This window comes from Lactuca sativa, chromosome 5, assembly GCF_002870075.4.
Source record: "Lactuca sativa cultivar Salinas chromosome 5, Lsat_Salinas_v11, whole genome shotgun sequence".
Taxonomy (NCBI): Eukaryota; Viridiplantae; Streptophyta; class Magnoliopsida; order Asterales; family Asteraceae; genus Lactuca; species Lactuca sativa.
The window spans coordinates 277,299,769-277,313,997 of record NC_056627.2 but is presented as its reverse complement, the minus strand read 5'-3'; the positions used below and the strand labels follow the sequence as shown (position 1 = coordinate 277,313,997).

Below are 14,229 nucleotides of genomic sequence, written 5' to 3'. Positions count from 1 at the left end.
GAATCTCCCTAATTCGGGCATCCAACTCATCCACACCAATCTACCTGTCGGCTCCTGATCCCGATCCGGATCCAATCTCAACTCGCCTCGTAGTCACCATACTGAAAATACACCAGGAATATATCAAATAATACACATAACATAACAGTGGAACCAACTCCCAACAAGCCATAGGGGTTGCGACTTCTCTATTATGCGTACGGGTCATGTGTTTTCGGTACTACGAGCCTATACTGCCTTCCACACCTACCCGTAGTTGTCTTAGGGAGTCATCACAACACCCTAACAATACTGCTAGCAAACTCATACACTCAATCCCCACATCCTAGAGGAATTCTATATATATATATATATATATATATATATATATATATATATATATATATATATATATATATATATATATATATATATATATATATATATATATATCAAAATTGGCCTGCTGACCCCACACGACTCATTGATGAAACTTCCACCAACCCTGAAGCACTCATATATGCTAGCCATAAATAACATTGGACCCTATAGACATTCAAATATATGATCCTATCCTAAGCCTTTAATCAAACAAGAACAGGAAATAAGGCCAAATCAAACATTTTCAGGCTATAAGATCCGAGTCTGATACAACCATGATGCATACACTAAGCAATTACAGTAATGATGTCAATTCCATTAGAGAAGAATGCTAGGCTAATATGCATCATATAATCAAATAACTCTATCATGCAAAACCTGAAGATCCCTAGCCTATTACTAGCATGTTGTTCTAACATATCACAATATCTGATAACAATAAGGTATTTTAGGGTCTACTTACTGGCTCCGGCTGATTGTACACATCGCATCCTCCTTGATTATTTTGAAAATCGTTTGATTTTTTTTAAATATTTTTCCTTGGATTGAGTCTGGATTCACAATATTGTTCCTCCAAATCTCTCAAACTATGGCTCTGATACCAACTTGTAACATTCATAAAATTCTCAAAAATTTTAAACTTTCAAATTTACTCAAAACCATCATTGTTTACAAATTGTTTTCAAAATAAGTTCAACATCAGAGAAATCCCAAAATCATGAAATAAAATATGATGAGGTGCACGATCACGCTTTTACCTTCTCACGATCCTTAGAAGTACCTAAAACACAATCCAAAACTGCAAGCCCAAAGCTTAGTAAGTTTCCCCCAAAATACCAATACATAACAACATACTATGGGCCCAATCATCCATCGGGTTGGAATACCCCAGGCCCTCAACCATCTGGTTGGAATGCCAAATACTATGGGTCCAATTATCCTCAGGATTGAATACCCTAGGCCCTCAACCATCGGGCTGGAATGTGTCGGCCTGTTGGCTTACGCACAAAGCGGTGAAGCCTCAACCACCAACTAATCATGTGCACATAATACAGATAATCATACTATGAACCAGCAGTCAGCAACAGACAGAAAGATCTTACAGATCAATAAGCATAACAACATCCTAAATACCAAGATACTGATCTAACATATCACAACGATACTCAATCATGCAATAATCAGGATAACAATCCAAAAGGGTCGGTCGTGGTGCCTTCGACCCAACAAGCATAGTGAGGAACACTCATATCTCAAGTACTGCATAACTGATAAGATATTACTCCGAATCGGAGCTCCCGACTCAAATGCCTACAACCACCATGTGACCAATTTCATCAAAATCCCGGAATACCCAAAATGCCCTTAAAAGTCAACTTGGCCAACCATGGTTAAAGTCAAGGTCAACAGTCCACGTTGACCCAACTCGTCGAGTGCACCAATAAACTCATTGCGTTCCTACAATAATCAGAAGGTCGGGAAAATCCCAGCCAACACGCCGAGTTTGTCCGAGCTTAATGCATTCAGCTGGTCCTACGATTCTAGGGACTCCAAGACTCAGATATAACCTCAAATTCTATCAAAAAGGGTAAATTTTCCAACTTTATCCTTTGGGGCTACTCCAAGTGCTCAAGAACCAACTCACAAGGCTTGAAGATTTAAGGGCTTAACCAATAAGCACAAAATCCTTGAGATCTGGAACCCAACCTTTCCAGAAGAGATTAAAGCCTCAAAATTGACCCATAGGTCGGTGCTTTATAGACATGCATGTCCAATGCATGTATTGAACCCAAAATGGGTCAAAAGGAGGAAAATATGGCTTAAACTCCATGCATGGCATCAAAGCTTGACTAAAGGCCAAATCCAAACCACTACAAAGTCATCTTAACCTTGAGATTCATAAAGTTGCAAACTTTATGAGGTCCATCCATTGCAACATCCAAGAATAAGGAGAAAAAAAGGACAAAACTCAATATCTAGCTACATATAGGAATAAAAATCAGATTTTAGACACTTACAAAGGTCCAGAAGAGGGTCAACTGAAGACGAGAGCTTTGCTTGCCAGATCCTTACTTCCTTCTTCCAACTTTCTTCTGCTTTTGCTCCAAAATGCCACACGAGTTCACAATATGAGAGGCAATGATGATTTGGGTTTACAAGGGTCGATATGAGGGTTTGGAGGTTGATTAAAGATCAGCCCTAGAGACTTAAGGGGATTATATAGGGTGCAAAACCCTAAAATTTAGGGTTTCTCATCCAACCATCAACAAGTCAAGTTCCCCCCCCCCCCACACCAACTCGCCGAGTTGGTCCATAAAAATATGCGGCCTAAAAGCCCTTCAACACGTCGTGTTGAGGCTATCAATACGCCGAGTTCAAAAGGAAAACATACTTACGGGAATAAATCTCATACCTGGGAATCAGGATGTTACAACATCCAGTGCAAGAAGAATACATTGCACTGGTATCTAATTTGGACAAGTTCAACATGTATAAAGTTATTAAAGTTAAAATTATAATTTTATATCACATGATTCCCATAACTTATTATTATAAAATGCAAATTAGTGACACAGTTACCCTTGGGGAAGAGTTATATAGGATTACACAAACAAACGGTTGTCTACTTAGGCAGAGTGTGATGCTTTGTGGTAGGCTGAGAGTTGGCCTTGGATAAACATTGCATATTTACATGTTTGATTTGTGATTTTTCAGCATGTTAGGGAAAATTTTGTTTTGCTGTTATAATATGAACAACTATGTTTGACTGAAAAAGAAGTTTAATATAATTTTAGAAGTTGCAAAGTTGGTACAAACATGACTAAGGGTTTTTTAGATCAACAATGTCATGCTCTTGACTTTTTTTACTAACTATAACATTGAACTTAACATTAGAATTATCCTCAGTTTTGAGACTTAACTTAGTCATACTTGATGATTCAATACTTTTTGAATCTACGGGATACCGAGCGTCATAACTTCTATATGTGTGACCCACCCTTTAGCAAAAGATGCGTTTTTTCTGAATCAGATATTAACGTTGGGATGGCATATGGTTATGGCTTCATGGACGATTGGTTTTTCGTTTTTCCATCAATGGTGGTAGTATAACCATGACTTCATTCGGTTGTTCATATTCAGATGGAACTAGCACATGAAACACCACCTCTCTATATGTTGCATTATGGTAAAATCAATTGAAAGAACTTTAATTTTTTTTAAATACCTCCAACATTAGGTCGTTGACACCACCATTGTTGCATTGTTGCTCGAAAAAGTAAATCAACATTGTTATTGGTAGTTTTCGTGTGTCTTTTTATAACGCGTTAATAGCCTCAACGTTGTTTGATGTCATTAAATTATAACGAACCATAGAGAAACACGGCTTGGTCCATTTATGGTTACGATTATGTATATCCATGTATCACAATCATTAGATAGATCAAGTCGTAGTATACCCAAGCTATCTTTAAAATCAAACTCTCGATAAGCTTTGGTTGCCTCCTAAAACAAAATTTGGATTTTGTCTTGTTTTATGATCTTTGCTCCCATATATCATCAACAAATGTCAACAACACAGTCCATGACTTGCGTTTTGGAACATGGCTTGAATGTCCATTTCAGTGGAATTGAATCTATCATATATGATAGCAAGAGAGGCCATGTCCCCAACACATTCGTTTAGTCTTGATAAAAACCATATCTATGATTCCCCGATTTTTGTTTTTCTAATGCCAAATGATATTGGCAGGATTTGGTTATTACTGTCCATACCTACTGCTAGGAACATCATGCCCAAATATTCCCCTTTAAGGTGTGCTCCATCAATGATAATAATAGGACGTAAACATGTTTGAAACACTCAAATCTACACAATAATTTAATAAATTACTCATTAAATCGAATACATGTATGGCAAGTAGAAAAGTATTTAAATTAAGCATAATATGGATTAGGCATTTTATAAAAATTATTACCGTGCAATCGATAGTCATGAAAAAGTCATCAAATTCGTTTCCATTATCTGTCTTTATATGTGTAACGGTCCCTACATTCTTCCTTTATAAACTATAGCAATATAAAAGAAGTATTTGAAATCTTTCTTCAGGGTTCCCTCTCAACATATTTAGGGCATATATTTTTGCACTCCATGCTTGCCAATATGAAATGTGTATACTAAGATGGTCATTTAAAGTGCGTTAGATATGTTTTCCCCACAACATATTTTCTTCATCATCTAATATGGCCTTCAAGAAGTGCCCCAACACTATTTTGTTGGCTTTGCGATGATGGGGAATGAGTCGTGTGTTTGAGCAAATGTAGCTATCCGATAGTTTAATAGCTTGAAATGAATTAGTGTCTTTATCCTTCGTAGCCCTTAACCGCCATTTACAATTTCTCACAAGGAAAATAGCTTCATACATGTCATTTGTAGATTTGCTCTCTCTTATTTGAAAGCCCTCAGTAACACATTTGAATCCCAATTTAAGCTTAAGATCTTCTTTTCTTTTGAAGAGTTAATAAAGCTTCACATAAGAAGAATAATTATGGGATACAACACCTTTACGTTTTTGTTCTGATAATTCGAGCAATGGTAAGGGTTCAGGCACCCCCAATGAGTGGTTTGTGTTTCTTCATAATGTAAAAAAATAAAAAGGGAACTGTTCCTGTCGGGATTTTCGAGCTTGTAGGGGCTCAAATTCCTCCTGTTCATATTTGGTCTCATCCCTAACAAATTCAGTGAAACTCTTGAATTGTTCAACTGACTCTCCATGTGGAATTATATTACCATCATCAACCAACAATATTAGATTTGCCTGATCATTTGGAGATTCATCAAATGTTGGTGCAACATCAACAACATTCTTACCTTTATACATATAATCACTCTCATCCACAGGGTCATTGTAAGAAGGAACATGATTCAATGTCATAGGTAATAAATTACAAATTTGGTTACTTCCAACACTAGAAGACCCATTGCCACTGGAAATCGATTAATACTACTTTACATAACATGATTAACAACAAACAACTATACAGTGTTAGGAGACATACTACTAACAAAATTAAGAAAATATTTGACATCACTATCGTCAAGAACCTGTATAACTATGGTTGATCTAGGACATTGTAAAGATATACGAATTTGATTAGTGTGTAAGTTGGACTTTGAAGCAACCAATGTAACTAACCACAAAAATTGATATCATTGCTTATATCTACACTAAAACGTGTGTAGTCTGGAACAATATATTACATAGATCCATCAATTTGTTGTCATTACTCTCCATTAGAAATTGATCCTCTAGAAACATTTCTTATACAAACTCATTTTTTAGTATCCAAAAGCTTCATGGGGTTATGCTAAAAGAATGACAATACAAATACATGAATATTACAAGTCTGGAACATTGGTCTGAAACGTCTGTACTTTTGTACTTTGCAGACTAGTCTCCAAAATACACTTTCTTCGGTATATGGACAATACTACTACTAACCACCACTAACTCCGGAATGGCCATAAGTACTTTAAAATATGATATTCTGAAGTAAGTGATTATTTTTCAAAATATAAAAAATAATGTTTTTGTTAAATACCTCCTTTATAATTGTTAGTTATAATTGTTATTTTAATGAATTTTTCTAAAAAACAATCAATTTCTTCAAACCACAAGGTTTAATAGAATTAAAGAAGAGAAATTAAATATATTTTTATTTTTTATTCATACTAAAATATTCATAAATATTTAAATAATGACATGTGTCATATTAGTATACAAAAATATCAATAAATAAACATTAAATATTACAAATGTCACAATTTAATTGGATATAAGGATTTAGAGGAAAAAAAAGTAAGAATATATTTAAATTCTCATTAAAAAATTCCAAAATTTTTATTTTGCAAATGGAACCCAATTTTTTCAATTATCCAAATCCATTCAAAATCCATGAACAAAACATGCTCTAAGACTTTTATCGGTGGAATGGTGAATAAGATGAAAAGGAAAAGTCTAATTAATTTTTTATTAAATTTACAATTAAAAAAAAATAAATAAATAAAAATAAAAATAAAAATAAAAAATAATAAAATAAAAAATAATAATAATAAATAAATAAATAAAACTCCTCTACTCTCCTACAAATACCAAGCAAATGCCTTTATGCGCTGTGTTCTTCTTCTTTCTTAAATATTCAAATTAATTTCTTCTTTTAATTCTCTGTAATTTTCACGATAATCAAGAATGGTGGTTTTCCCAAACCCCACAACCGAACAGTTCGATGTTAAAACCTGCAAACCAGTAAACCGTTTGACTTATCCTGCAATTCCTCTCATTGACCTTTCCAAACCTGATTCAAAACACCTTCTTGTTAAAGCATGCCAAGATTTTGGATTCTTTAAAGTCGTTAATCATGGAATCCCAATGAAATTGATCAATAAGCTCGAATCAGAAGCCACAGAATTCTTCTCGTCTCCTCAATCTGTCAAAGAAAAAGCTGGCCCACCTAACCCGTTTGGTTATGGTAACAAGAACATTGGTCGAAATGGCGATGTTGGTTGGGTGGAATACCTTCTCCTCAACACAAAACCTGAATCTGATTACAATAAGATTATCTCCAGTTTTGAAGAACACCCAGAAAGTTTCCGGTATGAATGAATTAAAATCAATATTTTACGAGAACTTCATGCTCTGTTTTCTGATCGATGTGAATTTTGGTTTTTGCAGGTGTGTCGTGGATGATTACGTGAGAGCTGTGAAGAAAATGGCGTGTGAACTTCTGGAATTTATGGCGGATGAACTGAAATTGGAGCAGAGAAATGTCTTTAGTAAGCTGTTAATGGATGAACAGAGCGACTCTGTTTTCAGGCTCAACTACTATCCGCCATGTCCAGAGCTTCAAGAACATGAAATCAAAGGAGGGAATTTGATTGGATTTGGAGAACACACAGACCCACAAATCATTTCTGTTTTGAGATCCAATAACACTTCTGGACTCGAAATTTCGTTAAGAGATGGGAGTTGGATGTCTGTTCCTCCGGATTCAGAGTCGTTTTTCATCAATGTTGGTGACTCTTTACAGGTACACATATTCTTATACATTCACACACACACACACACACAAACTTTGTAATATTTGAAACCTGAAAAGGCATTACAAGATTTGTTGCGATTTCGAAGGATACGATACTGAAACCAAACCGTATCTGAGTTTTCCTCAATCGAATTTACCATTTTCTTAAAAGATTTATTGTTGATATTTTTATTAATATTATAATGATTAAAAGATTGGCTAAATTTTATAAATGAAAGTGAAGTGTTAGTTAATATATAGTTTCATCACGTATTGCTTATCAATAATATATTGTTTTTTAAATTGATGTATATAATTTCAATAACTATTTTTTTGCTTATAGAATTATCACCAGATTAATTTTTTTTAACAAATTATCTATATATTAAAATTACATTAATCAAATAAAGAGGTGGGAAAAACATACATTTATGCAAGGGCCCATTACACAAACCTTTTTTAAAAATGATTACCAAAAGGGTTGTACTTTGTGAGAAAATATAGAAGTTGTTAAAGCATAATAAGAGAAGGTCATATGACTCCTATATATGTAGATTCCCCATCAAAATAGCATATTTGCTTTCCTAGTCCAAATCAATCTTTTTCCCAACGTCCTCAAGTCACTTTCTATCTACAAATTTAGACAAAATAATAGAATAATCATTACACTATTATTAGTCTTTAATTTATATATTATGATATAAACATTTATATGACAAACATTGACATGGTAGTAGAGATGATTCTAGAATGACATACTTATAAAAATATAAAGTTTTAAAAGAGAGAATTTTAACAGGATAAATTAATGTCAACTTTGAATAGTGCTATTGTTGACATTTAAAGCCTTCCACATCACTCTCATGAAGTCATGACCTTTAAGCATGGCAGAAACAGTAGCAACACAACTTGTTTGAACACCACATTATTAACTTGAAAGATATATCATGTATATGTATTTGTTTAAAGGTGATGACAAATGGAAGATTCAAGAGCATAAAGCATAGGGTGGTGGCAAATAGCAAAAAAAGCAGGATGTCAATGATATATTTTGGAGGGCCACCATTAAATGAGAAGATAACACCATTGGCATCACTCCTTGAAAGGGATGAAGAAAGTTTGTACAAAGAGTTTACTTGGTTTGAGTACAAAAAATTTTCCTTTAACTGTCCATTGTCTCATAATAGGTTGGGATTCTTTGAAAAAATTTCTTCTAGATATTAATTTAATTTTTAATTTCTTTACAGAAATATATATATATATATATATATATATATATATATATATATATATATATATATATATATATATATATATATATATATATATATATATATATATATGTAATATTGTCGTTTAAAGAAAAGAAATTAAATTTCTATTTATTTGTTGTAACAACTCAACACACATTAATAGAAGAATGACGAATCAAAAGCTAAAGGAGATCGGAACCATTTATTTCATTTGAATAGAAACGGGAGATGTATAACAAATTGCAAACAAATATATTTATGTCTTTATATTGCCAACAAACAATTACAATAAATGTTTTCAAATTGCCAACAAACTGAATATATTATATAAAAGTAAAATGACAAAATTACAAGTTTGGTCCCTGTGGTATGTCAAAAATTGGATGTTTGGTCCAAAAAGTTTTGGGGTTGCACCGGTGGTCCAAAATGTTTGATTTGTTGTGGAATTGGTCCAAAGGTTTAACAGCTATTTGTGCCCTCCGTTTGTATGAGGGTATTTCTGTCCAACTTCCAATTCTCCACTCAAACTTCAAGACTCAACAACACCTATGGCTAGTAAAATCAGCGAAGGTTCGATCGTTCTTATAGCTGAATGAAGGGGGCCCGATGGCTTCTGATTTTTCGTCAATTGATTCGCAATCAGTGATGGCCTCTGGGATTTGATTCAGGCCGAAGAAGAGGAAAGGAAAGGAGGAGGCAACAAGGGGTGTTAGGAGGTGGTAGTCGACGACTCATTCTTCTTCTACTCCAGTCGTGAGGTGCGATGGGGAAAAACGAAGGGCACGGTAGTAGCGGCTAGCGCCAGTGGAGGCTGTGTTTGGTGGTCAGGCAGCCACGAGGAGGGGAGGTGGAGGCGATCGGTCGTTGGCTGGGAGAAGCACCTCCGGTGCTTCACTATTTCACAGAGGAGAATACGAAAGCAGCAATGGCGGCTTAAGGGCGCCTCTTCTATCTCGACTGGAAGGTACAATGGTGAGGGATCAAAAAGGGCTTGTCGCCTCCTGTGTTTGCTCCGGGGAACTGCACATATGATTTAGCGGTAGGTATCAATTAATTAGGGTTTAATTTAATAAGATATTAAAAGAAGGGGTGTGAATTGACAGAAATACCCTCACACAAACGGAGGACACAAACGGCTGTTAAGCCTTTGGACCAATTCCACAACAGATCAAACATTTTGGACCACCGATGCAACCCCAAAACTTTTTGGACCAAACATCCAATTTTTGACATACCATAGGGACCAAACTTGCAATTTTGTCAAAGTAAAATATATATTTTTTAAATTTCTTTTACTATTTTGGTCTAAGTTTCTTTTTACAAATTTGTCTTAAAATTAGTTTTTTTTTTTTTTTGGAAAATGACTCTTGAGAGTATTTAACTTTTACGTTTGTAATCATTTGGTCCCTTTCCTTTTTTTTGTATTCAATATATCATTGAACTTGTTGTTTGTGTTCACCATAACCATTTTGACCGGCTTTTGACCTGTGATAGCCGGTCAAAGGGTTATGGTGAACATAAATAACAAGTTCGATGGTATATTGAGTACAAAAAAAGGAAAGGGACCAAATGAGAACAAACTCAACAGTTGGTTACCCTCCTGAGTCATTTTCCCTGAAAAGTTAAATGAAATTAAAGTTGCAAAATTTCATAGACTGCAACCTTCTTTGGCCATAACGTATATGAAGAGCGTTTCAGAGGGGTAACTTCGTTAAAACATGGTCTATGCTATGCTTACTGTGGTTAGCTGTCAACACCTCTCTTCAAAAGGATATGATCTTGTATGAGAGGTATATTTATCAACATAAACGTTTACCTCAAGGTATATTATGGTGATGTGTCTGCAAAAACAACATGATATTGTACATATTGATGTTGTATCTCATCCATGAATTCGATCTTAAAGCTAAGTAAACTCAAAAATCACAGCACTTGTGATTCCACTCGTTTGTAGACTTGTCTAGAATCCATGATACGATAAATCATTCGATTGGAAATGTGAATGTAGTCATGAAATGCGACTGCTTAGTCAAGATTTCCCTAATAAATACTCAAGTGCATTACAAAGTTATACATGTATGAATAGTGTTCTTTCGTAGGTCATGTTTGAAGAAAAGCAAGAATGAATCTCATAAAGTCATTAATATCAGTAGGAGATGACGTGTAGGGGTGGCAAATCGAGCCATCGTGTCGTGTTTTTGTCTGACACGACACGACACAACAAGGTTTTATGTAACACGAACACGACACGACACAATGTCGTGTTTTTTTTAACTAACACGAAAACGAACTGATTAAAACACGACACGACACGACAAATATAACATAATGAAAAAAATAGTTTATTTAATTAATATTTAATCATACATAACACGAAAAACACGACAAATAAATGCTAAATCGTGTCGAATTTTAAACACGAACACGACACGACACGACATCATGTTATTTACACTTAACACGAACACGACACGAACACGAATTTGAATTTCAGTTTTGTCCCAAATTCGTTTCGTGTCGTGTTTATTTGTCGTGTCGTGTCAACAATTGTCACCCCTAATGACGTGAGATTTGTTGTAAATGAGTAAAGGGAAAATGACTCAGGATGGTAACCAACTGTTTAATTTGTTCTCATTTGGTCCATTTCCTTTTTTTTTTTTGTACTCAATATACCATCGAACTTGTTGTTTGTGTTCACCATAACCCTTTGATCGGCTATCACATGTCAAAAGTCGGTCAAAAGGGTTATGATGAACACAAACAACAGGTTCGATGGTATATTGAATACAAAAAAGGGACCAAATGAGTACAAACGCAAAAGTTAATTACCGTCAAAAGTCATTTTCACTTTTTTTTTTCAAATTAATTGTTTTTACACTTTTTTTCAATATTTTTAACTTTTTTATGCTATTTTTATAATGTTTTCTGTTACAATTTTAGAAAGTTTTTTTATAATTTTTTACAATCAAAACAAAAAGTAGATCAAATATAGATGTAGATCAAAACCCATAAAACAAATAAACACAAAAAACAGTTTGAAACTTATAAATCCAACTTTGTTATTCAATCGTCTATTTTTTGTGTTGGTTGGTTCTTTGGGTTTCAATCTATTTCTTATGTTGGTTGTAAAACAATTGAAAATTTGTTCTTAAAAAAAATTAAAAAGGTTCTAAAAAACTTGTAAAAAAGTCATAAAAATAGTTAAACATATTGCACAAAAAAGTTGTAAAGAGTTTAAAAAAATTTTTAAGGTTATACAAAAAGTTGTAAATTTTTTTATAAAAAGTTAAAAAAAAATGGTTGTAAAATATTTTTAGACGAAATTGTAAAAGAAAGTTTGGACCAAAATAATAATAAATTTTAACACTTGGGTAAAAAATTTAAAATTGTAAAATAACATGTTATACCTAATATAGCATGAAAAAAGCAAAAATATAAAAAGAAAAAAAAAGTTTGTTTACATTTTATTTAAATCGTTTGTTAGCAACTTTAAAGACATTATAAATATTTTGTTTTTTAAAAATAATGTAAGGACTAGATTAAATTTCATCATTTTTTCATGTAGTTTTACCATTTAGTTTTTATAATGATTTTTACAAAGTTTAATGAAATGTTATTTAAATTTTTTTAAATCTATTCGAATTGAAAAGTTTAATGGTTATTTAGGGATCGAGCCAAGATTTTAGAATAAGAAAGGCTTTCGTCATATTAAAATATTAAAATGCATTTATAAGCTTTTGATTCCTTTTTGTTTGCTATTAAAACAATTACAATGAAATACAAATACCACCTAGCATTTCTTATTCAATTCCCAATCATCTATAAATATGAAAGTATAAAATTGGTAGAAAAAGTTCACATATTTATTGTTTCCGAAAGACAATAAATAAACCACTAAACAACCAATAGTTATCATAAAAAAATAAAAAAAATAAAAAAAATAAAAAAAATAAAAAAAAAAAACCACTATGTTTGGATCTCTCATTCAACAAACCATAACCATAGCCAATTAATAATAGTTTGTGGTTTTAAAATTTTGAAACAATAAACTAATAAAAAGCTAAACAACTAATCAATTAACCTATAAATAATCTATTGGAACTTAGAAAATTGATAATATTTAAAAATAACTCAACGAATATACAACAAAGCCGTCAAAACATTATGTCTAGACATTAAAAACCGAAAATTAATAAACAATTGAAAGTTATATGTAAGGAAAAAACCGTTGGATCGACTCAAAGCTATATACCATATACCTCATCATCAAAGTAAAAGCAGAAACAAATAATAAATGGAGATTTGGAGACGATTTCTTACTAGGGGCTTTGAGTTCCGGGGCGGCGACACCATGAGAAAAGGAGGAGGCATAGACAACGACAACACAATTTAAATTAACTCTTAGGTGTTGTTTGTTTTTTTGAAGTCAAAATGTCTGCAGTCTGCGGACCACATCTGCAAGCCTCTGCGGCAGAAGAGGTGGACCAAATGTCTACAGTCTGCAATAAGAGGACTGTTTGTTTTTAACGTCTGCGGGTTGTTAAAATAATGATTTTTTAAACTTAATTTCATGTCATAAACATTAAAAATACATTTTTAACAAAAAAAAAAAAAAAAAAAAAAACTACACGGTGGCCCATGTTTTTTTTTTTTTGGTTCAGGTTAAAATGAGGTCTGAACACCTTTGAAGACAGTGGCCCATGTCTGCGCCAGAAAGACCTCGCGCAGACGTTTTCTGATCTGCGCACTTCCAAAAAACAAACAATCTGCGAGGGCATATGTCTGTGCGGCGCAGATAAAAGTGGTTGCGCAGATCTTCACACAAAAAACAAACAGCCCCTTAGTCTTGAGATAACCTTCCATAATTAATAGCGATGACATGATTTCAATTTTCGTTCAAATTGATTTTCATAACAATTTTTGTCACTCGTTTACACTAGGATTTGGACTTTTGAGAGCATATCAAATGCAAGTTCTTTAATATTTATTATGGGTGGGGTTTAGAATCATTGACCAAATTCGCGATATAATCACATAACTAATTAAGGATTTAAGGTGTAATCATGCGTGTAAATTAGTGGTGAGCTTTAATTGGAATCGGCCACAATTAAATGAGATAACAGGGGTGGTGGGCTAAATAGAAACCAACCAATCGAATTTTAGGCTATGTTTAGCGGACTAGCTGTTAGCTGAAAAGCTAGCTGATGGCTAAAAAACTAACTGTTAAATAAAAAGTTAGCTGGTAGCTAAAAAGTTAACTGATAAAAAATAACGTTTGGTAAAACTAGCTGAAATATATAAAATTACATAAAAGGACATGTAAGAATATGTGTTTCTATAATTAATTAAGGGGTGTATTTGGAAAAATTTTAAAAAGCTCCTAAAAAGCTAATCTAAGTAGCTTTTCAAAAAGTTAGCTTATAAGCTCCTTATGGTAAAGTAATTAGATGGGGATTACTGATTATGGGGGCAGAGTACCCGTTTGCCCCTGTATTGCCTCTGACACTGTGGTTATTGAATGTCAACTTAAAATCCTATT

At 33.3% G+C, this 14,229-nt stretch overlaps 1 protein-coding gene across 1 annotated transcript; it reads left to right on the top strand.

The window, feature by feature from the left end:
- The first annotated feature begins 6,557 nt into the window (after window positions 1–6,557).
- On the top strand, window positions 6,558–8,673 carry LOC111904506 (gibberellin 2-beta-dioxygenase 1). The gene is made up of 3 exons (XM_023900260.3): window positions 6,558–7,012; window positions 7,092–7,446; window positions 8,407–8,673. Exons 1-3 carry the CDS (start codon window positions 6,609–6,611, stop codon window positions 8,659–8,661), a joined length of 1,014 nt encoding a protein of 337 aa, XP_023756028.1. The 5' UTR covers window positions 6,558–6,608; the 3' UTR covers window positions 8,662–8,673.
- The last annotated feature ends 5,556 nt before the right edge of the window (window positions 8,674–14,229 follow it).